This window comes from Chiroxiphia lanceolata, chromosome Z, assembly GCF_009829145.1.
Source record: "Chiroxiphia lanceolata isolate bChiLan1 chromosome Z, bChiLan1.pri, whole genome shotgun sequence".
Lineage (NCBI taxonomy): Eukaryota > Metazoa > Chordata > Aves > Passeriformes > Pipridae > Chiroxiphia > Chiroxiphia lanceolata.
Genome location: NC_045671.1, coordinates 52,680,589 through 52,703,475, shown reverse-complemented (window position 1 = coordinate 52,703,475; position 22,887 = coordinate 52,680,589). Strand labels below are relative to the sequence as shown.

At 35.8% G+C, this 22,887-nt stretch overlaps 1 protein-coding gene across 8 annotated transcripts in view; it reads left to right on the top strand.

Moving 5' to 3' along the window:
• KIAA0825 (KIAA0825 ortholog) overlaps window positions 1-22,887 on the top strand; it is a 247,602-nt gene that overhangs the window by 103,318 nt on the left and 121,397 nt on the right. For 6 of the 8 annotated variants that reach the window (XM_032675846.1, XM_032675845.1, XM_032675852.1 and 3 more), the window contains 6 exons: window positions 221-360; window positions 8,468-8,656; window positions 10,173-10,406; window positions 12,039-12,447; window positions 16,184-16,340; window positions 20,380-20,535. In XM_032675846.1, the coding sequence (XP_032531737.1) occupies window positions 221-360; window positions 8,468-8,656; window positions 10,173-10,406; window positions 12,039-12,447; window positions 16,184-16,340; window positions 20,380-20,535 (1,285 nt within the window). The remainder of the gene's footprint in view (window positions 1-220; window positions 361-8,467; window positions 8,657-10,172; window positions 10,407-12,038; window positions 12,448-16,183; window positions 16,341-20,379; window positions 20,536-22,887) is intronic. The other 2 variants (XM_032675851.1, XM_032675850.1) reach the window with 2 other exon arrangements.

Sequence of the window (22,887 nt, the reverse complement as noted above, 5' to 3'; positions counted from 1 at the left end):
ATAACTTTGGCAGACTACCAAATGTTAATTTGCTTTTAGCTAGTTGAGATTAAATGTAATTCCTTCCCTGAGCTGCCTTAAAGTAAGCAAGCATGAAAGCATTTTCAGAGTAATCTGGGAGGAATTGACATTTAAGGGAGTTAGCATTACCTCTGCAATTTAAGGTTATTAATTTCATAGATAAATTAACTACATTATTCTTTATCTTGCATTTTTAAAGGATTCCATCAGCCAGAGAAATGGCAGCCCAGGGTCAGCTGAAACTGCTCTTATCCCAGCCGTACTGTAATTTGAACTTGCTTTTGGACACATTGCTACATCATGATTGTCTCTTAGTGAAAATTTTGCTGAGAGGCTCAGGTAGGTATTTATACTGTCAATCCATATAAGAATATCAGTGAAAAACACATATTAATTTCTAACTACTTAACTGCTGAAGGAAGGCTGTCAACCATACTGGAAGGGTTTAGGTAGCCTTTCCATTATGAGTAGTACACTTCTTGAATGGGTTAAAAGATAGAAAAAGTCATTGCTTTTTTAATGAGAATGTTTTGTGCTCAATCTGTGTATTAATAGTTTCAAAGCAGACTACAGTTTGATAAAATAGGCTGCTATCATAAATGCAAAGGAGTCAAAATGAATTTGAGCTTAACGGAGCTATGTGATACCTCAACTACTTTACAGAGATTTTTTAAAAGTGTGGATTATACTTTCAAAATTATATTTCAATAGTGAAAAGCTTCTTAGATATTTTGTTAAACTTATTATATGTTTGTCACTGTAGGCATTTTAGAATTGCACTTATATGCTTCCTCTTGTTAATCCGTTAATGCCATTTTGAAAATAGAACAAATAAAAGAATGGTTCTACAGGTTTTTTCTGTATTGGTGTTGTGTTTGAAGCAACAAACTTTATCACATCTTTCCTTTAATATCTTTCAGATATTGTTGAGAAGCTAATGGTATAATCACCTGTTTGATGTAATCTTGCAGGAATAGTGAATGAGGGTCTTGGTTTCTATATTTCTTGGCAAAAGAATTCTTCCTACTTATAAAAAAACCCCATTATGTCCACATAATATTAGATATAACATAATTTAGTTCTGTTATTTTAAACTCATCTAATATTTGTCAGAGGTACAACATAGCTTTCACTGCTGTCATGCATCTTATTGAGAGCTGCAGTGCATACATTTGCCTACTCAAACACCTGTCTACTTTTACAAAGACTGGCAAATGTTTAATCAGGGTCATATTCTTACCCTAATGTTAACCAGTATTGAATTTTACTATCTGTTTAAATTATTAGAGGTAATAAGTGACATAATATGTTAATCTATTGACAGAGCAACCTCTTAAGCTTTAGGGAAATCTGTTCCTTTGAATTACAAAATGTGCTATTTACACAGGCTTTGTTAATGTAACTACAATATTGGTATGAATAAACTTTCAGTTTAGATAAAGTTGATATCTGTGATGATCCACATCTAAATTAATTTCAACAGGGTTAATTGTCTAATGACAAAATGTTTGTATTCTTTATTCCTTCTCCTATGCAGCTAAGTATACCATAGGTTTTGAGTGATTTGCCCTAGTGATAACAAAATTCCCTGGTATTTAACTACATAAGGATTTTTTTAATAGGAAAAGCCTTCTCACATTTTTAACACTCAGAAACCAGTCCAGAAGGCAAACATTCTCTATAAAGAGGTGCGTATATGTGGATGGTTTAAGGTATTGATAATTTTTTTCTGTATTGTACTAATACTTTGGGATACTTAAAGCAGAAATCTTCCAAACACATTTAATTTAATGGTAGTCCCATTGTTCTCATGGTTGTACTACAGTGAGGTTCAAAATTAATATATGTTCCCCATCATAGTAGGGAGTATTGTTGGGATTGACAACGTTTTTTCAGTAGAAAGAGTATTTTGGGAGAATGCATTTGTCTTGGTTTACAGACGTGTGCTAGGAGGCGGGACCTCCAATGGAATAGAAACCCCTCCCTCCAAATTACGAGAATTTAAAATTATGAGATGTTCAAGTAAAGTGTAGAAACAAATAAGAGTTTTTACTAAAAATGGAAAACAAAACACAGTAACCACAGGGGTACAGGGAGAAAATGGTCTGTCTCTCCACCCCCTTCCCTGGAAAGACTGGAGACCGCCTGGCCACATGGCTCTCCCCCAGGCAAGCAAAGGGACTACAAGGAGTATGGTGAAGAGCTTTTTCCCCTGCTGATTCCACGCCACTAAAAAAACCCAAAACCTGGGTAGTTATTTTGTTCCTGCTGGTTGTGTGAATTTGGCTCCGATGGTGAGCTGTGTCTGATACAGGGCTCCCCTCCAAGCGCCTGCAGCTTGTGGCACGGGGATGGTGAGGTGTGAGCTTTCAACCTGGTGCAGCTGCTCTAGTGGGTGTTTTCACCCCTGGGGGCTGGTGGTGAGCAGAGACGGTGTGGGTCCAGCCAGTGCCACGTGGGACTGATGCGGTGGAGGTCAAAAGGTGGCAGTGGTGCCAGTCAGAGTGGCAGGGAACTGGCCTGGGTCAAAAAGTAGCTGTGGCAGTTGGTCAAAAAGGCAGCTGCAGTCAGGCGATGGGCAGAAGCAGTGGCCGCACTGGTGGTCCAAGGGCAGAAGATGCACTGGCAGGGGAAGTGCTGGTATGAGGAGCATTGCTGGTGCTGGGGTGCCTTGGCACCAGCAATGAAGCCGTGGGGACAGCAACCCCAGGTGCTGTGGGTCAGGAGGCCAGCAGCGAAAGCATGGAGGGAGGGGCTCCGGGGGCTGTGGGTTGGGTGGCCAGCAGGTAGCGAAAGCTGAAATGTATATAAAAAGTAAAATATGAAAATAAGAAGTTATTGCATCAAAAATACTAAAGGCAATAAATCAGGTTATGCCAAACCAAACCGCTTACTTGTCTCCACTGAGTATGTCCACTGGGTAAAGGCAACTTTGAAAAAAATAGCTGAAAAATTAGATTTGCATATTTGACCTCTATGACTTAGGCTACAAGTCTAAATAACCCAGATGGGTTGAAGTACAGTTAATTACAGTCATATAATCCTAGAGTTGTTTTCTATAGATCAAACATTCAGAAAATTTCTTTCTAAGACATGTTGAGTGAGTGAAGGGTTTAAGGTCTTTGCTGTGGCTTTGTGGAGAGAAATAGAATTGTTATTTCCAGGAACCAGGAGGTATTCTTGGCATGATGAAACAAAAAGCAGTAGCTTTGTTGAATAACATTGGCCCAACACAGGATTATTACCAGAGGGGACCTCATCAGTCAACAGACACCTCACCACATATGAACAGAAGATAAAGAAGTCACTGAGAAATCAGCAAGGCCTTCAGTCAGTCCTTAGGCCTCATACATACTTTTGTTTAAGAAGAGATGGTAGTCTCAAGGATGTGATGAACAATACTAAATGCAATGTATTCCTTTTTAGTTTTAGAAATAATCTTATTCATTACCACGAATACATGAGACTCCAGTTGTTACAAATATTTAATTTCACTTTCTACACATAACTTTAAAGTGAATACTGCCATGTGCAGATAAACTAGAAGAAAACTGCTTTCACAACAGGACCAGACTACTGGCAGTTGCATCTAATGTTTTTTGGCTTGCACAATACATACTTGTGAGACTAATAGAAGAGGGTATTGTGTAGTCTGTATATTAATGACATTCTGGTCCCCACTAAAACTTTGAAATGAGAACTGATAATAATGTTTGCAAGTGTTCTGTGGTAAGTTTAAAGTTGCAAGTCTGAAGTTGAACCCAAAGAAATGTGAATTACTTCAAAAAGAGATCATTTACCTTGCATGCATAAGCAGGTTGGGGAAGAGAGGATTTCCACCGAGAAAATAAAGTTGTGTGGTGCACTATCAGCCAATTCACTAGACACTAATAGATATAAAGATTTTTCTGAGACTGTGCTTTTATTAACCAATTTCTGGAAAGAGATTTTTGCCCCCTCTAATTCTTTGCCCTCTGTGAAACAGTTCTCTAACTGCCACGATGTGCCATCTTAAGGTAAATTGTAAGTACTAACTAAATTTTAATCAAATTTAATTACACTTACAGGTAAATAGCATTGATTTTTTGTAAGTTACCCTAAAAGAGCAGTGAAAGGTGGTAACTTTACCAATTGGCCTCACTTAGAAATTAGACTGAACTGTTAGTGACATACTGAGTTATTACAAAAGAAAATGCACATGCCTTGCATAAATCACCAACTCCATTAAAATTCTGGCTTTGGCTAAATATGTAACAATTTGATACTTTTATTTCAAGTACGTGGAGGTCATTATTTTTGTACTTTCTTCTAATGACTTATTGGATTTAATAATCTGTTTATCAGACAAGTGAAAAAACTAGCAACTGTGCTAGTCCCGTGGTTCAACCACACACTATTGTATTTCCCCAAAATAAAGTCTTGCAGCTTTTTTCACAAAACTTCAATGTTAATCTGCAACCCTGTTCTCATTAGGAGAGCAGAAGTAAATCTTTTACAGGAATTTATATGCTTGTGGAGAGATAGATCATTCCTCCACCTATTTGTGGATCACCCAGTGAGAAACTTGTGAGTACACCTGAAAGTTTTTCTTAGCCTCTTCCTGATAGGAATCTGTGTCATGGTAGCCTAACAAATGATTAAAAGGTTACTTTAAACATGGCATCTCCTCAAAATGTCCATCTGACCAGTAAGCTTACTGGATTCTGTACCTCCATAACCAATGAAGAGTTTACTTAAGTGATGTACTTCCAGCTGGAAAACAGGTAAGAAAGGGACCTTAATCAGATATCCTGCTCTGTTTGATGACTTTCCAGTGATAAGCTAAAGAAAACAGTAAACAGATTTTATGGAGTTTCTGAAAATTTGAATAGGAATTACTGTTTGGACTATAGTAGAGCCCTGCTGCAAATCACATACCTTCTCTTGACAAAGTAGTAGCAGATAAGTGCTGGATGAGTGATAATGTTAGCAAGTTACTGGGAGGTATTTCTATCAGTAAGAAAGAAATATGGAGAAATAGCACTTGTAACTCTGCCTTTCTGAAAATAGGTTTTTAAAATACATGGTAGTATCCCAAGAGGTTTAGTCCATTATTTTGTCATAGGAAGAATGATTCACTGTGAATGGTATAGCTATTATTCAGTAGATACATATATTTCTTACAGAGTATTTGAATATATTTTGATACTGTCTGTGCCTATGGAACATTATGCTATATGGAAATAACAAAGAACAGATTTAGCAGATTTAGATTCCCTTCACAGACTAGCTTTTGCTATACAAATGCAGTCAGTGAAAAAAGATAAATGTATAGAGAAAAACATCAGTGGGCAGTAAGTATGATGCCTATCATATAAATTCTGTTCTTATGTGATAATTAACAAGGAGGCTGCTTTGGAGTTCAAACGAAGAGGAATATTTAATGTTATGACAGGTGAGCTAATAAACGTAAAAGAAAAAAATCTAAGGCAAGAGAATATATCTTTCTGTATATCTTTCTCTAGACTCCTTATTCATAATATTTAACCAGCTATACTGATCAGCTAGCTGAAGTTGTCAACTGACATTATCCTTTAAGATCTTTTCTAACCCAAGGGATTCTATGATTCTGTGATTCTATGGTCCATGCCTGCTTATCAGTCAGAAAACTCATTTTAACCTTAGCTTTCAAAAGTCAGCTATTCTTACAGCAAGGGCAGCCTTTACTTCAGTGTAAAACAGGAAAAAGCTGATGAATGCTCGCATTGTGTTTAGCCACAGAATAGTTTACCAATGGATTAATGAAGATCTTTGCTTAAAAGCACAAGGCTTGTATTACACACTAGTTATTCAAGATGTATGTATAACACCCTCTGCAGAATTCTTTTATACTCCTTTTCCTTTATCTAAATCTACTGGTAGCACTGAGTTGATTAGAAAAGTCAGTAATAAGTTGTGACTCAAACTTTCCTTATGGCATGGTCATAGAACAAATTTAGGCTTAATTTCAAGTCATAAACCCCTTTAAACACATCAATTTCCCATGTTCTGCAAAGACAGTTTATATAATATTTAAAATCTCAGCTAGCCCTCCTCCCTAGAATTCAGTTAAATTAATTTAAAAAAATAAATACTTATGGTAGTATAATTGAAGTTCAATTCAAATTTCATCTCAAAGTTTGAATACTTCTGGGTTTTCTTTTTTGAACAACTTTTTCTGCTTTGTTGGTTATTTCTTTGTCATATTCATATTAGACGACATATCCCTGGTGTCTTGCTTTAATGACAGTCTATTCAGGAGGTTAGACCTCTAATGAGATGAGCCCTCCTTTTTTTTTTTTTTTTTTTTTTATTTCCCTCCTCCCAATATAGAGAAGGTAAAACTTATGAGTCTGAACGAAGAAGGGAAAACAACAATTTTACCAAAAAGGAAAAGAAACAAAATCCCACAAGATTTTAGAAAAATATTATCTAGCTATCTGCCTTCCCCCTAGGTTAAAACAAAACCTGGAAAGCTATTTTGCCCAAAGAAGGCGCTATGCTGCTGAGGCGCGGTGTGGATTGTGGCGTAGCAAAGCATGTTGGGTGTCAGTGTTGGGGCCAGGGCCGATCCGTGGTGCTGCGGCCCGGAGGGCTCTCAGCAGGCAAGAGAGCGAAACGGCTGCAACTGAGACAGTGGCGACTCCCAGGAGGGGAATCCGTGCGCTGGCAGCGATGGCAGCTCTCTGCCTGTTGCGAGATAGCTGCTGAGGCGGCAGCGACTCTGTATGGGGCTGGGCACACTGGGACGGCTCGGCTGGGGCCAGGGTGTCCCCGGTCTGATGCAAAACCAGCTCTGAGCTGAGGCAAAAAGCAGCCACAGCTGAGGCACGATGGCCCCCTGCAAAGACTCTGAGAGTCCGCGGTGCTCCAGTGGGCAAAAACGAGGTACAAAGAGAAGTCAATTTTGGCCCCTGCCCCCCTTTTATCTCCTGTCTTTTAAGTTCCCAGGATGCTCCACTGCAGGGACCCAATTTTCCGGTGGGTTCCAAGACACTAGAGAGAGCTCGGATGAGGAGCTGTCCCCATGCTCCAAATTTCCTGGTGGTATGAAGTATTCATCGCTGAAAATTCTTCCCATTTAACTAAAACTACAACACCTGGTTGTGATTGAATTGTGAGGAATCCATCTAATTCTTCATTCAGAAGCATCAGGCATTGCAAGCAATATATGCCAGCTCACTCAACTCATAGGAAAAAAAAAACCTGATTAAAAAAATCTTATTACTGACCTATCTGCTGCCTTGGGAAAAAAAACCCACACCTTGTTGGTTATGAAATCACTGATCATGTTTTTTAGATTTTTACATACTCTGGGCTGTTTCCATTAAGGTTGCACACTATCCAAATTGACTGCTTTACAATAATGTGTGAATTACATTGTTGGAATTCAGAGGAGAGTAAAATGAGATTTTTAAATTTTACAACGTTCTCAAGTCATTCATTCAAAGATAGGTGGAAAGCAACAGTGCCCCACTGTGATAGATTTCGAAGGCTGTTTGAATTGCTAGAAAAAACACAGTCTAGAAATTTAGTCTCTCCTATCTTTCTCCTGCACAGGTTGCTACAAGTAAGGACAGCCAGACTGGCAGAAAGCAAAGACATTGTGAAGCATTTTATTTAAATAATTTTTACAGAAACCTCCAGTTTTACAAACTAGAAATTTAAATTAAAAGTACTTAATGGGTTCTGGCTCTGTCATTTTTTACGATTGTTAACATCACAATGATATTCTACAAATATGTGGGAAGCTGAAGTCTTTGAGATTAGCACAAGTCAAAGCCATTGAGTCACATTGACTTCAAGAGCTTTAAACACATCATTATGTTTCAGCTGGGAGATTGTAGTGATTCTCAGAAACATCTGGAAATACATGTTTTATAACACTCAACTCCATGAAAATCACTAGTTGTCTTTAAAATGTCTACCTTAGCAGGGCTGCGATTTTGTTTTGCGGAGCTGTTTTATTCTGAGAAACAAGGCCAACACATTTGGGGGACTATGCAGCTGCTGCTTTTTTAAATGTTATATAACTAGAGTTCTATTGTTTCCTACGACTAAAATACTAGTAAGAGGAGTTAAGCGGTAATAGCTTTTGGACTGTGATTCTACAGAAGTAGTACAGTTTAATTCTGATTAATATTTAGTAAATAGTTTCTAATTATATACTGAGTTAATTTTGAATTAAATAGGCATATTCCATAGTTTAAAAACATGCCTGAGTCTTTTTTTAATGGCTACACATAATTCAGGAAGACAGTCAACTGTCATTATACAGAGGAAGACCAGATTTTAGTATCTGTAATGTTATTGTTGTTTAAAACATTATTCAGATTTAGTTTGCAGTTTGTTTTAATTAATGCTATCTATTACTGAGAACTTGAATTAATTGGAAATTATTTGAACCATGTTTTTGTTTATTTTGAAGGACATGAAGCATTGAATCGTGATGAACAAAGTTCTCTCTTAGAACAAATAAATAACAAAGAGCCTACTCTGATTGAAACAATCTTCACAGTATTGTCTTACTGCACTTTATCACCCAAATCTCTTGGCATTGCTTTTGAGACCTACATGGAAAAAGAACAGTTGTGGAATTGCTTATACAGTATGACAGGTATTTAATTTATTAATAAGCACTTAAAATCTGACATTAAACCCTGTTGGTTTTCAGACATGTAGTGAATATTTTTTTTTTACCTTGATGAATCAGGTAAAATGATGGTAGTTTATTTCAAAATTATAGTATAATTGAAGTGTTCTGTGCAATCGGGCCATGGTAGGAGTAATGAAAATTTTGAAGAACACAGAGGTTTAGGAGCAGTGTAGTCAGTGAGGAGTCTGATGACCTTAAGTGTCTGTCTTACCAGCAGGCTGTCTGCAGAACATTTCTGTAGGTCTCTACCAGTAAAGATTCTTTGTCTCTATGCATTAAGGATTCCAGACCTTTGCCATGATTTAAGCATTGAAGGAGAGCGGAAAAAGAGAAGGAAGCACCCCTTCTCCTATTGAGGGAGAAATACCCTGATGGGATATAGACTCTGCTGTCAACAGGCAGAGAGCCTCTTGATTTTCAGTGAAGAGAGAGAGCTGCCCTAACAATTAAAGCAACTAAAACTGTCCCCAAAGAAAAGTAGTATTCAACCAGAAAAGAGGGGTGAGATTTAGAAGGGTGATATTGCAAATTATGCATTAAAAATAGGAAGGTTCACAGGAAAAGAAAGGAAGAAAATGGGAAAATGTAAAAGGAGAAATAGGATTATGAGTATCACAAAATAGAAAACAATGGTGATAAAAGTGCTCAGGTATTCCTCAGAGCAAAACAGGACTGCAAAAAATAGAAGTTTAAGGTGTAAGCTGAAGAAAAACAGAAATGTTGCATGGGAGCTTCCAGAAAGGCCATGATTAGATCAGCAAAAACCACAGAGAAACAAAAGTACGAGTGAAGGATCTAACATGTCAAAACACATCTCTGATATGCTCTGCAACACTCTTCCTGACAACTGCAGCTCCATAGCAATGGAGAAACTACAGTTTGCTCTGGTATTAAGAATGTGGAGAAGATTGATACTTGTAATGTCAATAGCTGTACTTACGATGGTCTGTTTTCAACATGCAATCACTGATGACATGCTGTGTTTCTGTTGATGACTATTATTTGTATGTATTTTTGTTTCCAAGATACCTTTTCTTTCTTTGCAGTTCTCTAGTGCAACAGTTTGGGTATCTAATAAATGCAATTTCATTAATCATTCAAAACAAGGAAATAGGAAAAAAAGGTGTATCTGTTTGTCTCATTGATGCCTAAGAAGTAATTAAATGTTTTCCATATTAAAAAGGAAGACATTAATCAGTTTAAGTTGAATTTTTATAAATCTATCGATGGAGAAATGGGGATGAAGACAATAAAATGAAATATTTTTTGTTAGTACTGTGTTAAGATGGTACGAGATGGCTATATTATTTTGCTTTATACTCTTTCTTTAATTTGTAACACACCAAAAGGTCTAATTTATTATGAATCATAATGTTGTTACTTTTCTTTCCATAAGAATTCTGAAACACTTTTTTCTGAAACAGATTTACACAAATGACTGCACTTACTGAATATTTAATAATTATTCCTTCTAAAGTTTCCAGTTGTGGTGAGTCAGAGCCAGAAGTTATCAGATGCTTGAAGTTGACTTTGATTAATTCAGTCAAGGGTGTAGTGAAACAGATTATTTCTTTGATGCATTCATGGGAGGCAACAGAAAACTATGGAACTTACCAGCACAAGCAAATAGTACCTGAAAGTTTACTGAAAACAGTTCCAAAGGAATGGAATTACACTCCTCGGGAAATGAAGAGAAAAGAATCTGGGAAATGTAGGTGACATTTATACTGTTTTATAAGTTTGTCATAAGAACTTGTTACACCTTTAAGGCCTAAACTGGACAGTTAGATTTTGTGAGTGTTGTAGTTCGACAGTGAACAAAACAATTTCCAAACATCCTGTGGTGGTTGGGGTTTTTTTTTTTAGTACTTCTTGTTAAAATTCAGTTATTCTTTCTTGAGGCTTACACCGTGCATACACAAACAAGGTTTTGAAAATAATCAGTATTTTAGTACTGATAATAGTAATACTGAAGATGTTTTTAGCGTCTGGCAGTAATAGGGTGGGATTCAAGGCAAAGTAAAAATAGTGCCTATGCTTTGGTCTCAGTGACTATAACCGGTTTTCCTTTTTATTATCATCTCCTCAGTCACGATTGTTATTTATCCCAACTTTACAACATAGCAACTTATGTTTGAATAAAAAAAAAACATTGAAACTGTTATAAAATATGCTACTGCCTGGTTGTTGAAACAGTTAGTGAAGAAAGAAATAATATTCACAACATGAGATATTTGGAAGGTGATTAGATATAAAGTTGATTTCTGGTATATATTTTTATAGTCTAGAGTGCCTAAAGCATCTGTCATTTCAGAAGGTTAACTTTTGGAAACATTTAATAATAAATTATTGCCACCAAAATATTACCTGATTATTTTCAATACTGTAGTATCACTGTAGTATAGCTTGGCATGAATTTTTGAATATGTAGATTGTGGCCAAGCCAGGGCATCAGTGCATTCCTTCTTTCCATACATGTTCTCTTCACTGCACTCTCACCTTAGTTTAGAACTTGTATGGTTATTTTAGGTTATTGCTAAGCATGAATGGATATACAAACTGAGACGTAAGGTTCAGGCTTAAAAACAAATTAATTTTTCTGTGTGATGTGTAGAACAGATATGGCTTTTTTTAATTGAAAAAGTATTTAGAATGCGGGTGCAACGAGTTGGAGTTTTCTTGGATCGTTTGGGTTTTGTTCTGGTGTTTTTTAAAATCTTGGCTTAACTCCGTGTTGTGGATCACCTTCTAATATATTTTTTCAGTTTAGATATGTCTTGGGTTTTGAGCAGCATATTTTCTGTAGTTACTTCTGTAGCTACTTTTAATATCTGGAATCTTTAAAATGTAGTGCTATCTAGTGTAAATGCTTATATGAAAGCTGATAAACTGAAGTTGTTTAGGTCTGAACATAGGAAGTATTGATAGAAAAAAAAAAGATTATAGATGTAAGTAATATCCTGATACACTAAATGCAATGTTTCAGTCATGAAGTTGCAAAAGTATTATGATTCTGAAGACAACTTTTTACCATTCAGAATACCTGGGTGTTGTCTTTATCATTTATCCTGCAATGACTGTGTACAGCAAGACTAATTGTTAAGAGGGTCACAGTCTGAATTCCAAATTTTCTAGGTTCTCTGCTTTTAATTTGTGTAATTGTTTAGGTTTTGTGGGATTTACATGCAGAAACCGTAATAGAAATCAAGCTACACTGTTGAGTTCTTAAGCTTTTTACCCATTTTCAGTACAAAAGGAAGTTAGAAATTATCATACAACATTCAGAAGCATGCTGTGATAGAACTGTAATGTTAATGTTAATCATATCTTTTCTATTTTTAAGGCTTCACAAGGCTTGCAGCTCAGGCAGTATCTATTGTAATCAGCAAGTTACCTACAGTGATTGCATGTTTGCCTCCCCCAATTAAGTACTTCTTTTTTCTGGCTGAGAGAAAAATGTCAAGAAACTTTGCTGAATTGAAGAAAGCTGGTCTGCTTGTCTGGAACTTGATTCTAATTATATGTCGGATATTTGAGGATGGAAATACTGCAGAACTTTTAACAGGTGCAACACTTGACAGATGGAGCAAAGAAAAACTCAGTTTAGTTCGTGTGTGCTTAGAAAGTATTATGGGAAAACAGAAAAGTGGTCCTAAGCAAGTGACCCAGAAGATTATACAAAACATTGAACAGCAGAGACCAAACTGGATTGAAAGCCAGTTGCTGAAGGCAAGAAAATTGAGCACAGACTGGTAAGAACACAGTACTTTTCAAATGCTGGTTGCTCTTTATTTTACTGGATTATTGGCACATTTATGGCTATTTTTTAATTTAAAAAAAAAAGAGATGAGCAGTGATCTTATATGAAGCAGATTAGTTCTTAATATTGATGGCTTTATACCATGTGTTTGTAACTTAATTGTATTGTTGAAACAGTAAACCATGGTTGTTTTGTCAAAATAGTGTCTTCTAGTACTACAAAATTTCATATTTTCGTGATGATCCAAAAATCTGGACAATTCTTGTATAGAAAGATACAATTCTTGTATCTTTCAAAATGTGAACAGGTGTTAAATATATTTGTAATTCAATTTTGCTATGGTGAATAAATTAAGAGGGACTATGAAAAGCTTTCAGTGTTCATTTGTGAAAAAAAAAGTAAGCATACTTCATTCTAAAATCTTATCAAGCCCTCAGGGCAAGTAGATTATATCAAAACAGAGAATACCCTGCTGTGGCTTTCTGAGAAAATACCAGTCTTTCCTTCTGGTTTAACATTAAGGTCTGAGTGTTTTTAATCCTTACAGGGATTTTTCAAGGAGTTGTGTACATGTCAATGTGTTCCTAGTCCAGTCTGCTTTAATATTGTAGTCATGTATCATTCTGTAAAAATACTGTTCATCAGTTTTCCAATATGAGATTTATTTGAGTTACATGACTTACTGAATTAAGTTGTAGCTACTGAAAGTAAGATTGCTGCTTTTCTCAATGAATATTCGTGAAGGTTGTGGTCATTGCTTTCCTGACAGTAACTGTTTGGATTTGTGCTTATAAACAAAAGATATAGTGATTGCAGGCTTTCATTCAGTGCTTTAAAGGGCAGTATCCTATTTCTGTGAGTAGTCAGTTAACGTGAGTAGCACTAACCAGTAACAGTGTCACACAAATGCTCATTGACATTGACCTTTGTAATATTTACTTTTCTATTTAATTCTAATTTACATGCTCTAATCCAGCGATTAAGATTGAAACCAGATGCCAGTGACTGAAAGAAGTGTACAATAAAAAACCCATAATGATGATATGTAAATTGATAGTTAACAGAAAGGTTCCATAACACAATTTCTGATGTCACTGAGAGAATAAGTAGTTCTTAAAAAATACAAATGGAGGATAAAACAATATTGTGGATAACCTTTAAAAACTAAAACTTTAATATGTAGCACTTCTTCTGAAGCTGAGAATTTTAAGTTAATATACTACTCTATTTTCTTACAGACTGCAGAAATGTTGTATTATATATTAGGTATCAGTCTGTGGAAAAGGAATGGGGGAAAATGTTTCCTATATGTGTACAGTGTCAACCAAAGAGAGAACTAGAGTGACTAGGGCTGCTAATTTTAAGCTTAAGATAATGAAGAATGCAGTACCTGCTCTTTAATGAGTAGTTGAAATTGAGTCCTCTGAATTCAGTTGCATTTCTGCAATAGAAGTCTTAACGTAAACGTTATTTTTCCATTTTTTATTCAAATATTATTAGTCAATATCTGGGGGGAAAAAAGGATCCAGTTTATAAAAAGATGAGATATGCAATGTAGAGATAAATATTATTATGAATGCTTATTATAAAGCTAATATATTAAAGCTGAAATTCAAATAGTCAATTAAAGTAAGTAACGGTCACATAATCATTAAACTAAAAACAATCTTTCAAGGGGAGACTTATGATGTTCATGTGATTTCTTTGGAACAGAATGACTATATTGGAAAATCTAAGTTGGTGTTATATAACCCTTTCTTAATTAAAGGATTTTTTGGTGTAGGTGTATGCACATGCATGTATACATTTGTGGTTTTAAATGTTTACAGACTTCTAATAGATAACAGTGTGTGAAAGAAAACAAAAACTATAAATTTCAAAAATTTATTTGAGATTCACCTACAGAGGTGTGGAAACAAAGTGCATTGAGCTTTTATAAGCAAAATTCTTGCTTGATTTTGTGTTACATAATTGTTACCAGGACTGCTACTTACATAAAAAGTCTAAGTTATGTATGGATTCTTCCATTGTGGTGTAAAAATGTAACTTAATTTTTAAGAAAATTTTTAAAATAATAGTCCTAATTGAAAGGTTCAGAAAGTGGGAGTTGCACGCATGTCCTGTTTTATGTACTGCCTGAAAGCATTACTATTTATTAAAATAACCTTCATTTTATGGTAGCACCAGAGCTGTAAACAGTCATATTAGATTCTAAAGAACACATGTCCTGAGAAGAAAAGAAATGTCTATCTTTGCAAAGTAATTTGTTGAATTGAAGATTATTGTTTTCCATCATGATGACCCTGACCTTGCTGTCTGGGTGAATATACAGATTAAGATGAATGCAGTTATTCCTTGGCTGAGGTCTGCCTCTTTCAGAGCACATTCTTCCTAATGACATGATTGATAGGCAGTCCCAAATCCAGAGAGGAAGTCATTAATCATAGTGCTGGCTGAATCCAATCATCTGCTTCACCTGCACGGTGATGGGCAGTAAAGGATACCATTTGGGTGCTAGCACTGATACACTCCTTTGTCAGAAGTCCTCAGCTAAGAATTTGGACAAGAAATTCAGGTTGTATCTGTACATAGCATCAAATATCAGCCTTAAGTGTGCTTTAATTTTAAAGATCAATTTCTTTTAAGCTTTTCTGTAAAATACACCATAATAACAGAGCATCACTTACTTCCATTCAGCAGAGAACAAAAGTATAGTTTATATTTTGAAACTCTTTGCTCTGTAGGACATTCTGAAACTGCATGTGGAAACAATACCAACTTTAATGTCCAGCAGCTGTGCAGCATTTCAGAGACCCTGCAGGTCAAACAGCAACTTTCAGCAGAACTGACTTTGTAATTATGGCACACTTTCAATGGTATACTGCAACCACAGTGTTTCGGGGTGTGGAGGTTTTTTTGTTTTGTTTTACTTCTAAAACAATAAAATATTGATTTTTTTTTTTTTAAATTCCAAATTTTTTTTGTATATTTTCAGTTATTCTAATAATGGCTGTAGAAAGTATAATATATTCTTGTTGGTCTTTTGAGTTCATGACACATACAGTAACAATACTGTGCTGGTATTTTGTGCTTGTATGCAGAGAGAGCAGTCTGGGAATTTGAATGCACAATCAGAAATTTGAATGCACAATTTTGAAGGCACTTAGGAATGTCATCTTCAGATTTTATTTGGTGTCAGTTTCACACAAATACAAGAAAAATAAGGAACAGTACAGGGCAAAAAGTTCAACAAGTGGCAGATAGGTACCTTTTAAATGGTTAACAACATACGAGTGGGAAGAAAAAGACTTCACTTTAAAACTTCTAACCTATACTTAGAGTAATGGCTACCTTTCTGACATGTTAATTAGGCTTTAATATGTGCAGCGACAGGCAAAGAAAAATGCACAAAAGATCGAATGCAAATGCCATTTCTAGTAGCAAAGATACTTCTCTAGTGGAAAAGAAAACTAAAAAATATTTGCTGCTTGTATATCTTTAGAGTAAAGAATGTTTTATGTGTTCATTTTTCCAATTAAAGTGATTAAAATAAGAATAATAATGTGATTTGGCATGTATTATGTATGTATATGAGATATATGTGGAACATTTTTGGAAGCCAAATATTTCTGAGTTTTTCTTAGCATGTAGTTTTAGCTGAGTTTGTATTAATATTTTGATTTTTAGAAATTTAACTTAGGACTGTTCCTATCTTTTCTGTATTCTAGTGCCTCAGACACAGTAGAAGGTGCAACGTTAGAGGAAGGAGGTATTGCATTTGGATTCACTGAGCAGAAAATAAACATGATGGTCCTGGATATCTGCCACAAACCAGGTGGCAGCGAGTACCTGAGGCAAATTTATCACATCATCCAGCTCAATGAGGTAGGGAAATGGCCTTTTCACTGAGCAATTAGGTGTGTACTGGCCTGGGGCAGCGTCTGCTGGCAGTTAAGGGTTAGTCAAGGAGGTGATAATGGTTCTTAAAGTCGATATGAAATCCTATATTGTATTGTAATAAAATCCATTCAGTTTAGACTTTTCTGTGTTTCTACAGAAAAGATTACTTTATAGGAAACACTGTGGATTTTATTTAGGTACTTACACAGTAGTATGGCTCATAAACTTCCTTCACTTTCGTATTGTAGACCACAGATACATTTTAGGAGTTCGAGCACAGTAAAACCACTAAAAATTGAAAAAATGAAGCAATTGTTGAAAAATTGACTGTTATGAGAAGTAAAATTAAATGTGGTAAATGAACTCTTCTAATTTAAAAAAACAAACAAACACTGTGGTTCTGCTGAGGAAGTGAATGCATCCACATGAAATCTTACTTCACCTAGACAACTCTATTCAGCTGAAGTGCTTTTGAAGTTACAGTCAAGAAATTCAGTTTTGTTTTCTGCACATGGAATTTGAACAGCGTAAAAGAATTATGTCATTATTTCTAAGGCTGTATTAAATTGCCCCAAGTTACCAAAAACATTCTGATTTTATTCACTGAAATAAGCACAGGTTTGCTTAAATTGTATGATAACACATATCTACCCAGCTTAATTCAGAAAGTTCTGTTTATTAGCTTTAATTACTAAATTAGTATTCCTTGAATGCATAAGCAGGTCCTGTTAAGACCACTGCAGGTGTACAGAAGTTTTTATAATAAAATGCAAAATAATGCAAATATAGGCAGAGACTAGGATTTTTCTTTTTAAAAAAATGATAGCATAAACCCCCCAATTAGACAGTTATGTCTATATGAATGCCATACAGAACATCTTAGTACTGGCACTGTGCTGCTGAAAATGAGATCAACTGTTTAGTTCTTAACTATAGGCTTAAAAACAATCTTTATGCATCTACATTTGGAAGCATTAGAAGCATGTATGTAGAAATGGCAACGTAACATTAGTACAGTACAGAATCTTTTCAAGTTTCATGTCAAACAATTAACTGGTTTGGGAAGTGAAATGAAAATTATTACTGTAATAAACAAAACCTTTTCACGTGGAGCACATTCAGGATTACTCTTAGGTATAACAATGAGGAAAAGATGATGAGCAAGACCTCCAAAAATAGCATGTAGTCCAGTAGTTAGGGCAGTCACCTAGGGACAGGATATGCAGGCTCAGATCTTTTTTCTTCCTGGTTTAGATCAGGGAATTGAATCGGCATCTTCCACATCCAAACTAAGTCCCCAAACCTCTAGACCATTAGCTACCAGCATGGAACTCCTTCTTTTTCCCATGTTGGAGTTGTTTTACCATGTAGAAATTGCTGTAAAAATGCATTCTATAACTTTTAGGGTCAAAAATAGAATCATGCTCTAGTTGAAGGAATAGGATGCACATACTGGGTTTTGGAGACCTGATCCAAGATCCAACTCCTGTGAGTATTCAGTTATTTATACAAAGTGGAGCAGCTCTAATAGGAGGTAAGAAGCTGAGAGAATTTGGTGGAAGAGGGACGTCAGCCTGACTTTCCACATCCCAGGTGTCTCTCTTTGAATTTCTGCAGCAATAGCTTTGTTAATTATAGAACATTCTTAGTGGAAAAAAATGTATTTAAAAAAAAAAAAAGAGATCCTGGCCAGATTGACTCGCAGAAGGACTTAACTGTGTTGGTTTGAATTGCCTTTGAAACCATTACAAAAACATTTTAATGCTGAAATTATGTTTAATATGCCTGACTACCAAGAAATAGCCTTGATTGTCTGTTCAAAGATTCACCCTTTTGTTTAGAGACTCCTTCAACTGTAAAAGGATTGTGTTCTTAAAATTAGTTTAGAGATCTTTATGCTCCACTGCTTAGTAATTGTGTATGAGAACAAAATGTCGAGACAGAAAATTGTTTTCTTAATAATATTCCTTAGAAAAGCAGATGAAAAGGGATATGGATTCTTGGAAACTGTATTTGAAAATAGAGATATGATGTTATAAAGTACTGTAGTACTCAAAACAGCCTACAGTCCTTCATGTATTTATTAAAAATAATAATAATTTTTAAAAGCATTTTTCACTAATGGCAGCCAAAGAGAAAACTCTTTTGAGGTGTCAAGCTCAATAACATTCTGTCTTCTTGGTTTCATGCCCAGTCAGTGCAGTGAGGATATAGTTCACATGTTTACACATGTGATTTAATATTTTCACATTTTTGAAACATGACCCTTTCAGAGCATACAATATACACTATACTAAGGAGATCTTAAAATAATATGTTTACCATTGTTGAATAAGTCTCTTCTTGAAAACATAAATCCATAGTATCCCAAAGACAGAAAAAACCTGTAGTGGGAGGTGAGCTGTATACCACTTGAATTGTTCAAAGCCTAGCAAGCATGGACAGATATTTCTAGTATCGCCTCTGAAAAACTGACACAATCTGCTTCTGCTGGCTCTGTGGCATCCAGAGGACTGGGTTGCTTTAGTACTGTCTACAGATTTTGTGAAAATGTGTACATGGAAGCCAGCAAGTTTATGAAAATTTGATAAATTTATAGAAATAGCTTTTAAATAACATCCTTCACAATAATTCTAAGACATTTTTTTATGGCATCAAGTCATGAATGAATGGGGAAAACCCAGATATTTTGGAAGACTGAAAAAATGTAGGTAAGAGATTTAGAGTGTGTTTTCACAACTGGTTTGTGATGTTGTTTTAAGTGAAAAAAGCTAGTTTTTTTTTCTTTTGTTGTTTGCTTGTTTGTTTTTGTTTGGGGTTTTGTTTGTTTGTTTAAAATACACTAGGATGATTTTGCGATTGTCTTGGTCAGTCCTGACTTTTGACTGCAATCAAAAGAGAGAGGCAGCTCTTGCCTTTGAGCTTTTCCACTCCTAGGCCCCCCTTTGTATTCATATTAGAAATTGTGAGGCTTACTTATCTGCATGAAACCTTTCTTTTTTTCTGGCTAGTTTCACAACATGTCTTAGTGCCAACACAAGAGAGAAACAGTCTGTGTGGATTGAAAGGGAACTTGTGCCTTTCAGGCCAGGCCACAGCTGGATAAATGTAAAAGAATGATCAAATTCTTCTTTTAGAAAGACCCACTGAGGGGCACAGGGTGCCTTGGCAGGTAGTTTACATGTTCTTTTGCCTCAGTAGCACTGCAAATAAGAGGAGCGTTTTCTCCCATCTTAGTGAAGACTCACCTGGAGTATATGCTCTGTGTTATGGCAATCCTATCATTATGGACTTCATTTTAATAACAATAAACTGCTAAATCACTATAGTTCTTCCAGCACATAGATGTGTAAATGTTTCATTATCTAGCTCTTCATAAAATGGTTCTATTTAATCAAAACACTTCATTGGCATGCAGTGATGATTTATTTACATAGTAGTTGAAGAAGTGAAAACAGGAAAGATTGTGTCCAAAATAATCATGCATCTGTTACACTATAGTTTCTAAAATTGCCATGTAAATAATAAATTACTTCTAGTCTTTGAATGCTTAAATAGTTAAAAATACCTTTGAAAAGTGAAGTGGGAGAGTATTTATTTCCTGTGTTTAAATAACTGGTTAGAGCATGTTCATCAAACAATTGATTCTCAGTCATGTAGTAACTATTGAATGTTGTTCAAGAAGTTTAATAGAAAGTAATAAAAAACATTTGTTGTTCACTTCCACTAACATATATATATATTAAATGAGAACTTATATGCAGAATTTGATGACAATTTCCAAACAATAGCTTAGATTATTCCGATTTGCTTCAGTTGGATGTTCTTGGAGGTTATTTCTTGTTTGCTGTAAAATGGTGATACTCTTAAAAAGGTTTCTATTTCTAAGAGATGGCCTATTCCCTACTGTATTATAAGGAACTTTTAACAAGCGTACTGTAAAGTTATGCTTGAAAGGTAGGTAAATTTCGCTTAGAAAGCTAGGTCACCTACAGTGTTCTGTGGTTGCTTTTTGTTCCAAAAGGAATATTTGAAAGACCAGCTGTCTTGTGAGAATTCTTCTGAAGATGGTGTTATGTCCAGTCAATACCTGCCTTTGACGCTGAAGGGCAGAGAAGAGCAGCCTGTCTTCAACCCTTTCCAGGTGTACAGACAATCTTGTGCAAAAGTGTTCAATCAGGTTTGTGAAAATATGAAACCTTGGTTATAGCATAATTTTTACTTGTCAGTCTTATTGTGATAATGACAGATACTGAATTTATGAAAATGAAATTAATTACATGCGTGCACGTGATGAAGTGCGAAGGAATATTATTACTTGGGAATCTAATGAGGGTACCCTCTACAACAGCATGATCTTCAAAAAGCCATTATTGTCCTTTTATCAGAATTATTGCACGTAGGAGCAATTTGCATTTACTTATACCTTCTGTGTCCAATATAGTGAAGGAAAGCCCATAAGTAGCAATGACATTTATTACATGTGTGCAATGGTACACAGGGTTAGTCTTAATCCTTTTAAAGTCATGGCAAAACTCCAAATGCACATTTAGAATTTTCCTGATGTGTCTTTCGCAGGATTGTCAGTTAAGTAAAGGATACTTTGGAAATACAAAGATTTTACAAAACAGCGAAACTAAGCAGAGGGTAAAACACAAAAGCATGAAAGCATCCATTTCTCCATTTTTCCTTAAGTCTTGGTTGTAATATGTAGAGGATCATAATTTATTTATAGAATTTAGTTTTCTGACAGTGTAACAGAAAAGAGATCTGGTTACCTAAATCTCTGCTGGAGTACCTCATGACCAATTAATTACACAAAATGGTATATAGTTTCTGGTAGCACTTAAAAAATCTTATACCATTATTTCTCATATGTTCTTAATACATGATCTGTCATTTTGATTCTGGCCCTCAATTCAAATATTTGAAAAGAGATGGTATTACAGTGGTGTGAAATTCACTTTACAGACTTGTGGTAGAAAGGCATCCTTTTTTCAGCACAGGTGTGCTTATACACGGTGTAATCTCCTTTCCCAAGTTTGACTATTTTGGATTATTTCACCAGTGATATTGTGGTAAAATATACTTTTTTCTCTTACTTGTTTAATGAATGCTTAATCACTGTCATGTTCCAATATCCTGAAAAAGATGAATACTAACTCCACAAGGCTTCTCACTCCAGAGAAACATGCTTTATAGAATCATAGAATCAACAGAATCATACAGTGGTTTGAGTTGGAAGGGACAGAATCACAGAATGGGTAGGGTTGGAAAGGACCACAGTGGGTCTTCTGGTCCCACCCCCCTGCTCAAGCAGGCTCATCCTAGAGCACATTGCACAGGATTGCATCCAGACAGTTTTTGAATATCTGCAGTGAGGGAGACTCCACAACCTCTCTAAGAAATCTGTTCCAGGGCGTGATTACTCACACAGTAAGGAATTTCTTCCTCATATTCAACCTAGAAAGCCAACTGTATCCTGGGCTGCATCGAATGAAGTATGGCCAACAGGTCAGTGGTGGTGATTCTGTCCCTCTACTGTGCTTTAAGTGAGACCCCACCTGAAGTGCTGCATCCAGCTCTGGGATCCTCAACACAGTAAGGACACTGACCTGTTGGAGCGAGTCCAGAGGAGGACCACCAAAATTGTTAGAGGGATGGAGCACCTCTCCTATGAAGAAAAGCTGAGAGAATTGGTATAGAGAAGTCTTCAAGATGACTAATTGCAGCTTTCCAGTATCTGAAGGGAGCCTACAAGAAAGATGGAGAGGGACTTTTTACAAGGGCATGTAGTGACAGGAGAAGGGGGAATGGCTTCAAATAGAGTGGATTTAGATTAGGTGTTAGGAAGAAATTCTGCACTGAGGGTGATGAGGCACTGGAACAGGTTGCTCAGAGAGGTTGTGGATGTCCCATCCTGGAAGTGTTCAAGGCTAGGCTGGTTGGAGCTCTGAACAACCTGGTCCAGTGAAAGGTATCCCTGCCCATGGCAGGGGATTGTAGCAAGATGATCTTTAAGGTCCATCCCTTCCAGCCCCAACCATTCTATGATTCTATTCTATGATTCTATTTCCCACGTTTAATGATATTATTAAATAGCTTAATTCCCTTTACCATAAAATTGCGGATTTATTAAGTAGTGTGGGAATGTCGATTTTTATAGCAGTGATCAGTATAGCTGAGAGTCTGATTTCCTGTGAAGACTGTTACCAGTGCCTTTAGAAGATGCCAGAGTACTGGCAAGGAACAATTATTCTTCTCAATAGATGTATTTGTTCTTAAATTAATTTGTTACTGATTGGCAACTGCCATGAAGCTTAGGAGTTTATAATCCATGATTAATTTTTTATTTTCTTTGTCGTTAAGTGGATATGTTTTTAATACATCAGTCTACATTTTATCCTTTTATATAGAGGCTATATCCTCTTGTTCTAGAGCAGAACAAGCTACTAGTTTCACAACACATTTTGCCAATTAATTAATTATGTATTACTTTTTAAAAGTTTTCTCTTAGAAGGGCCAATTGGAA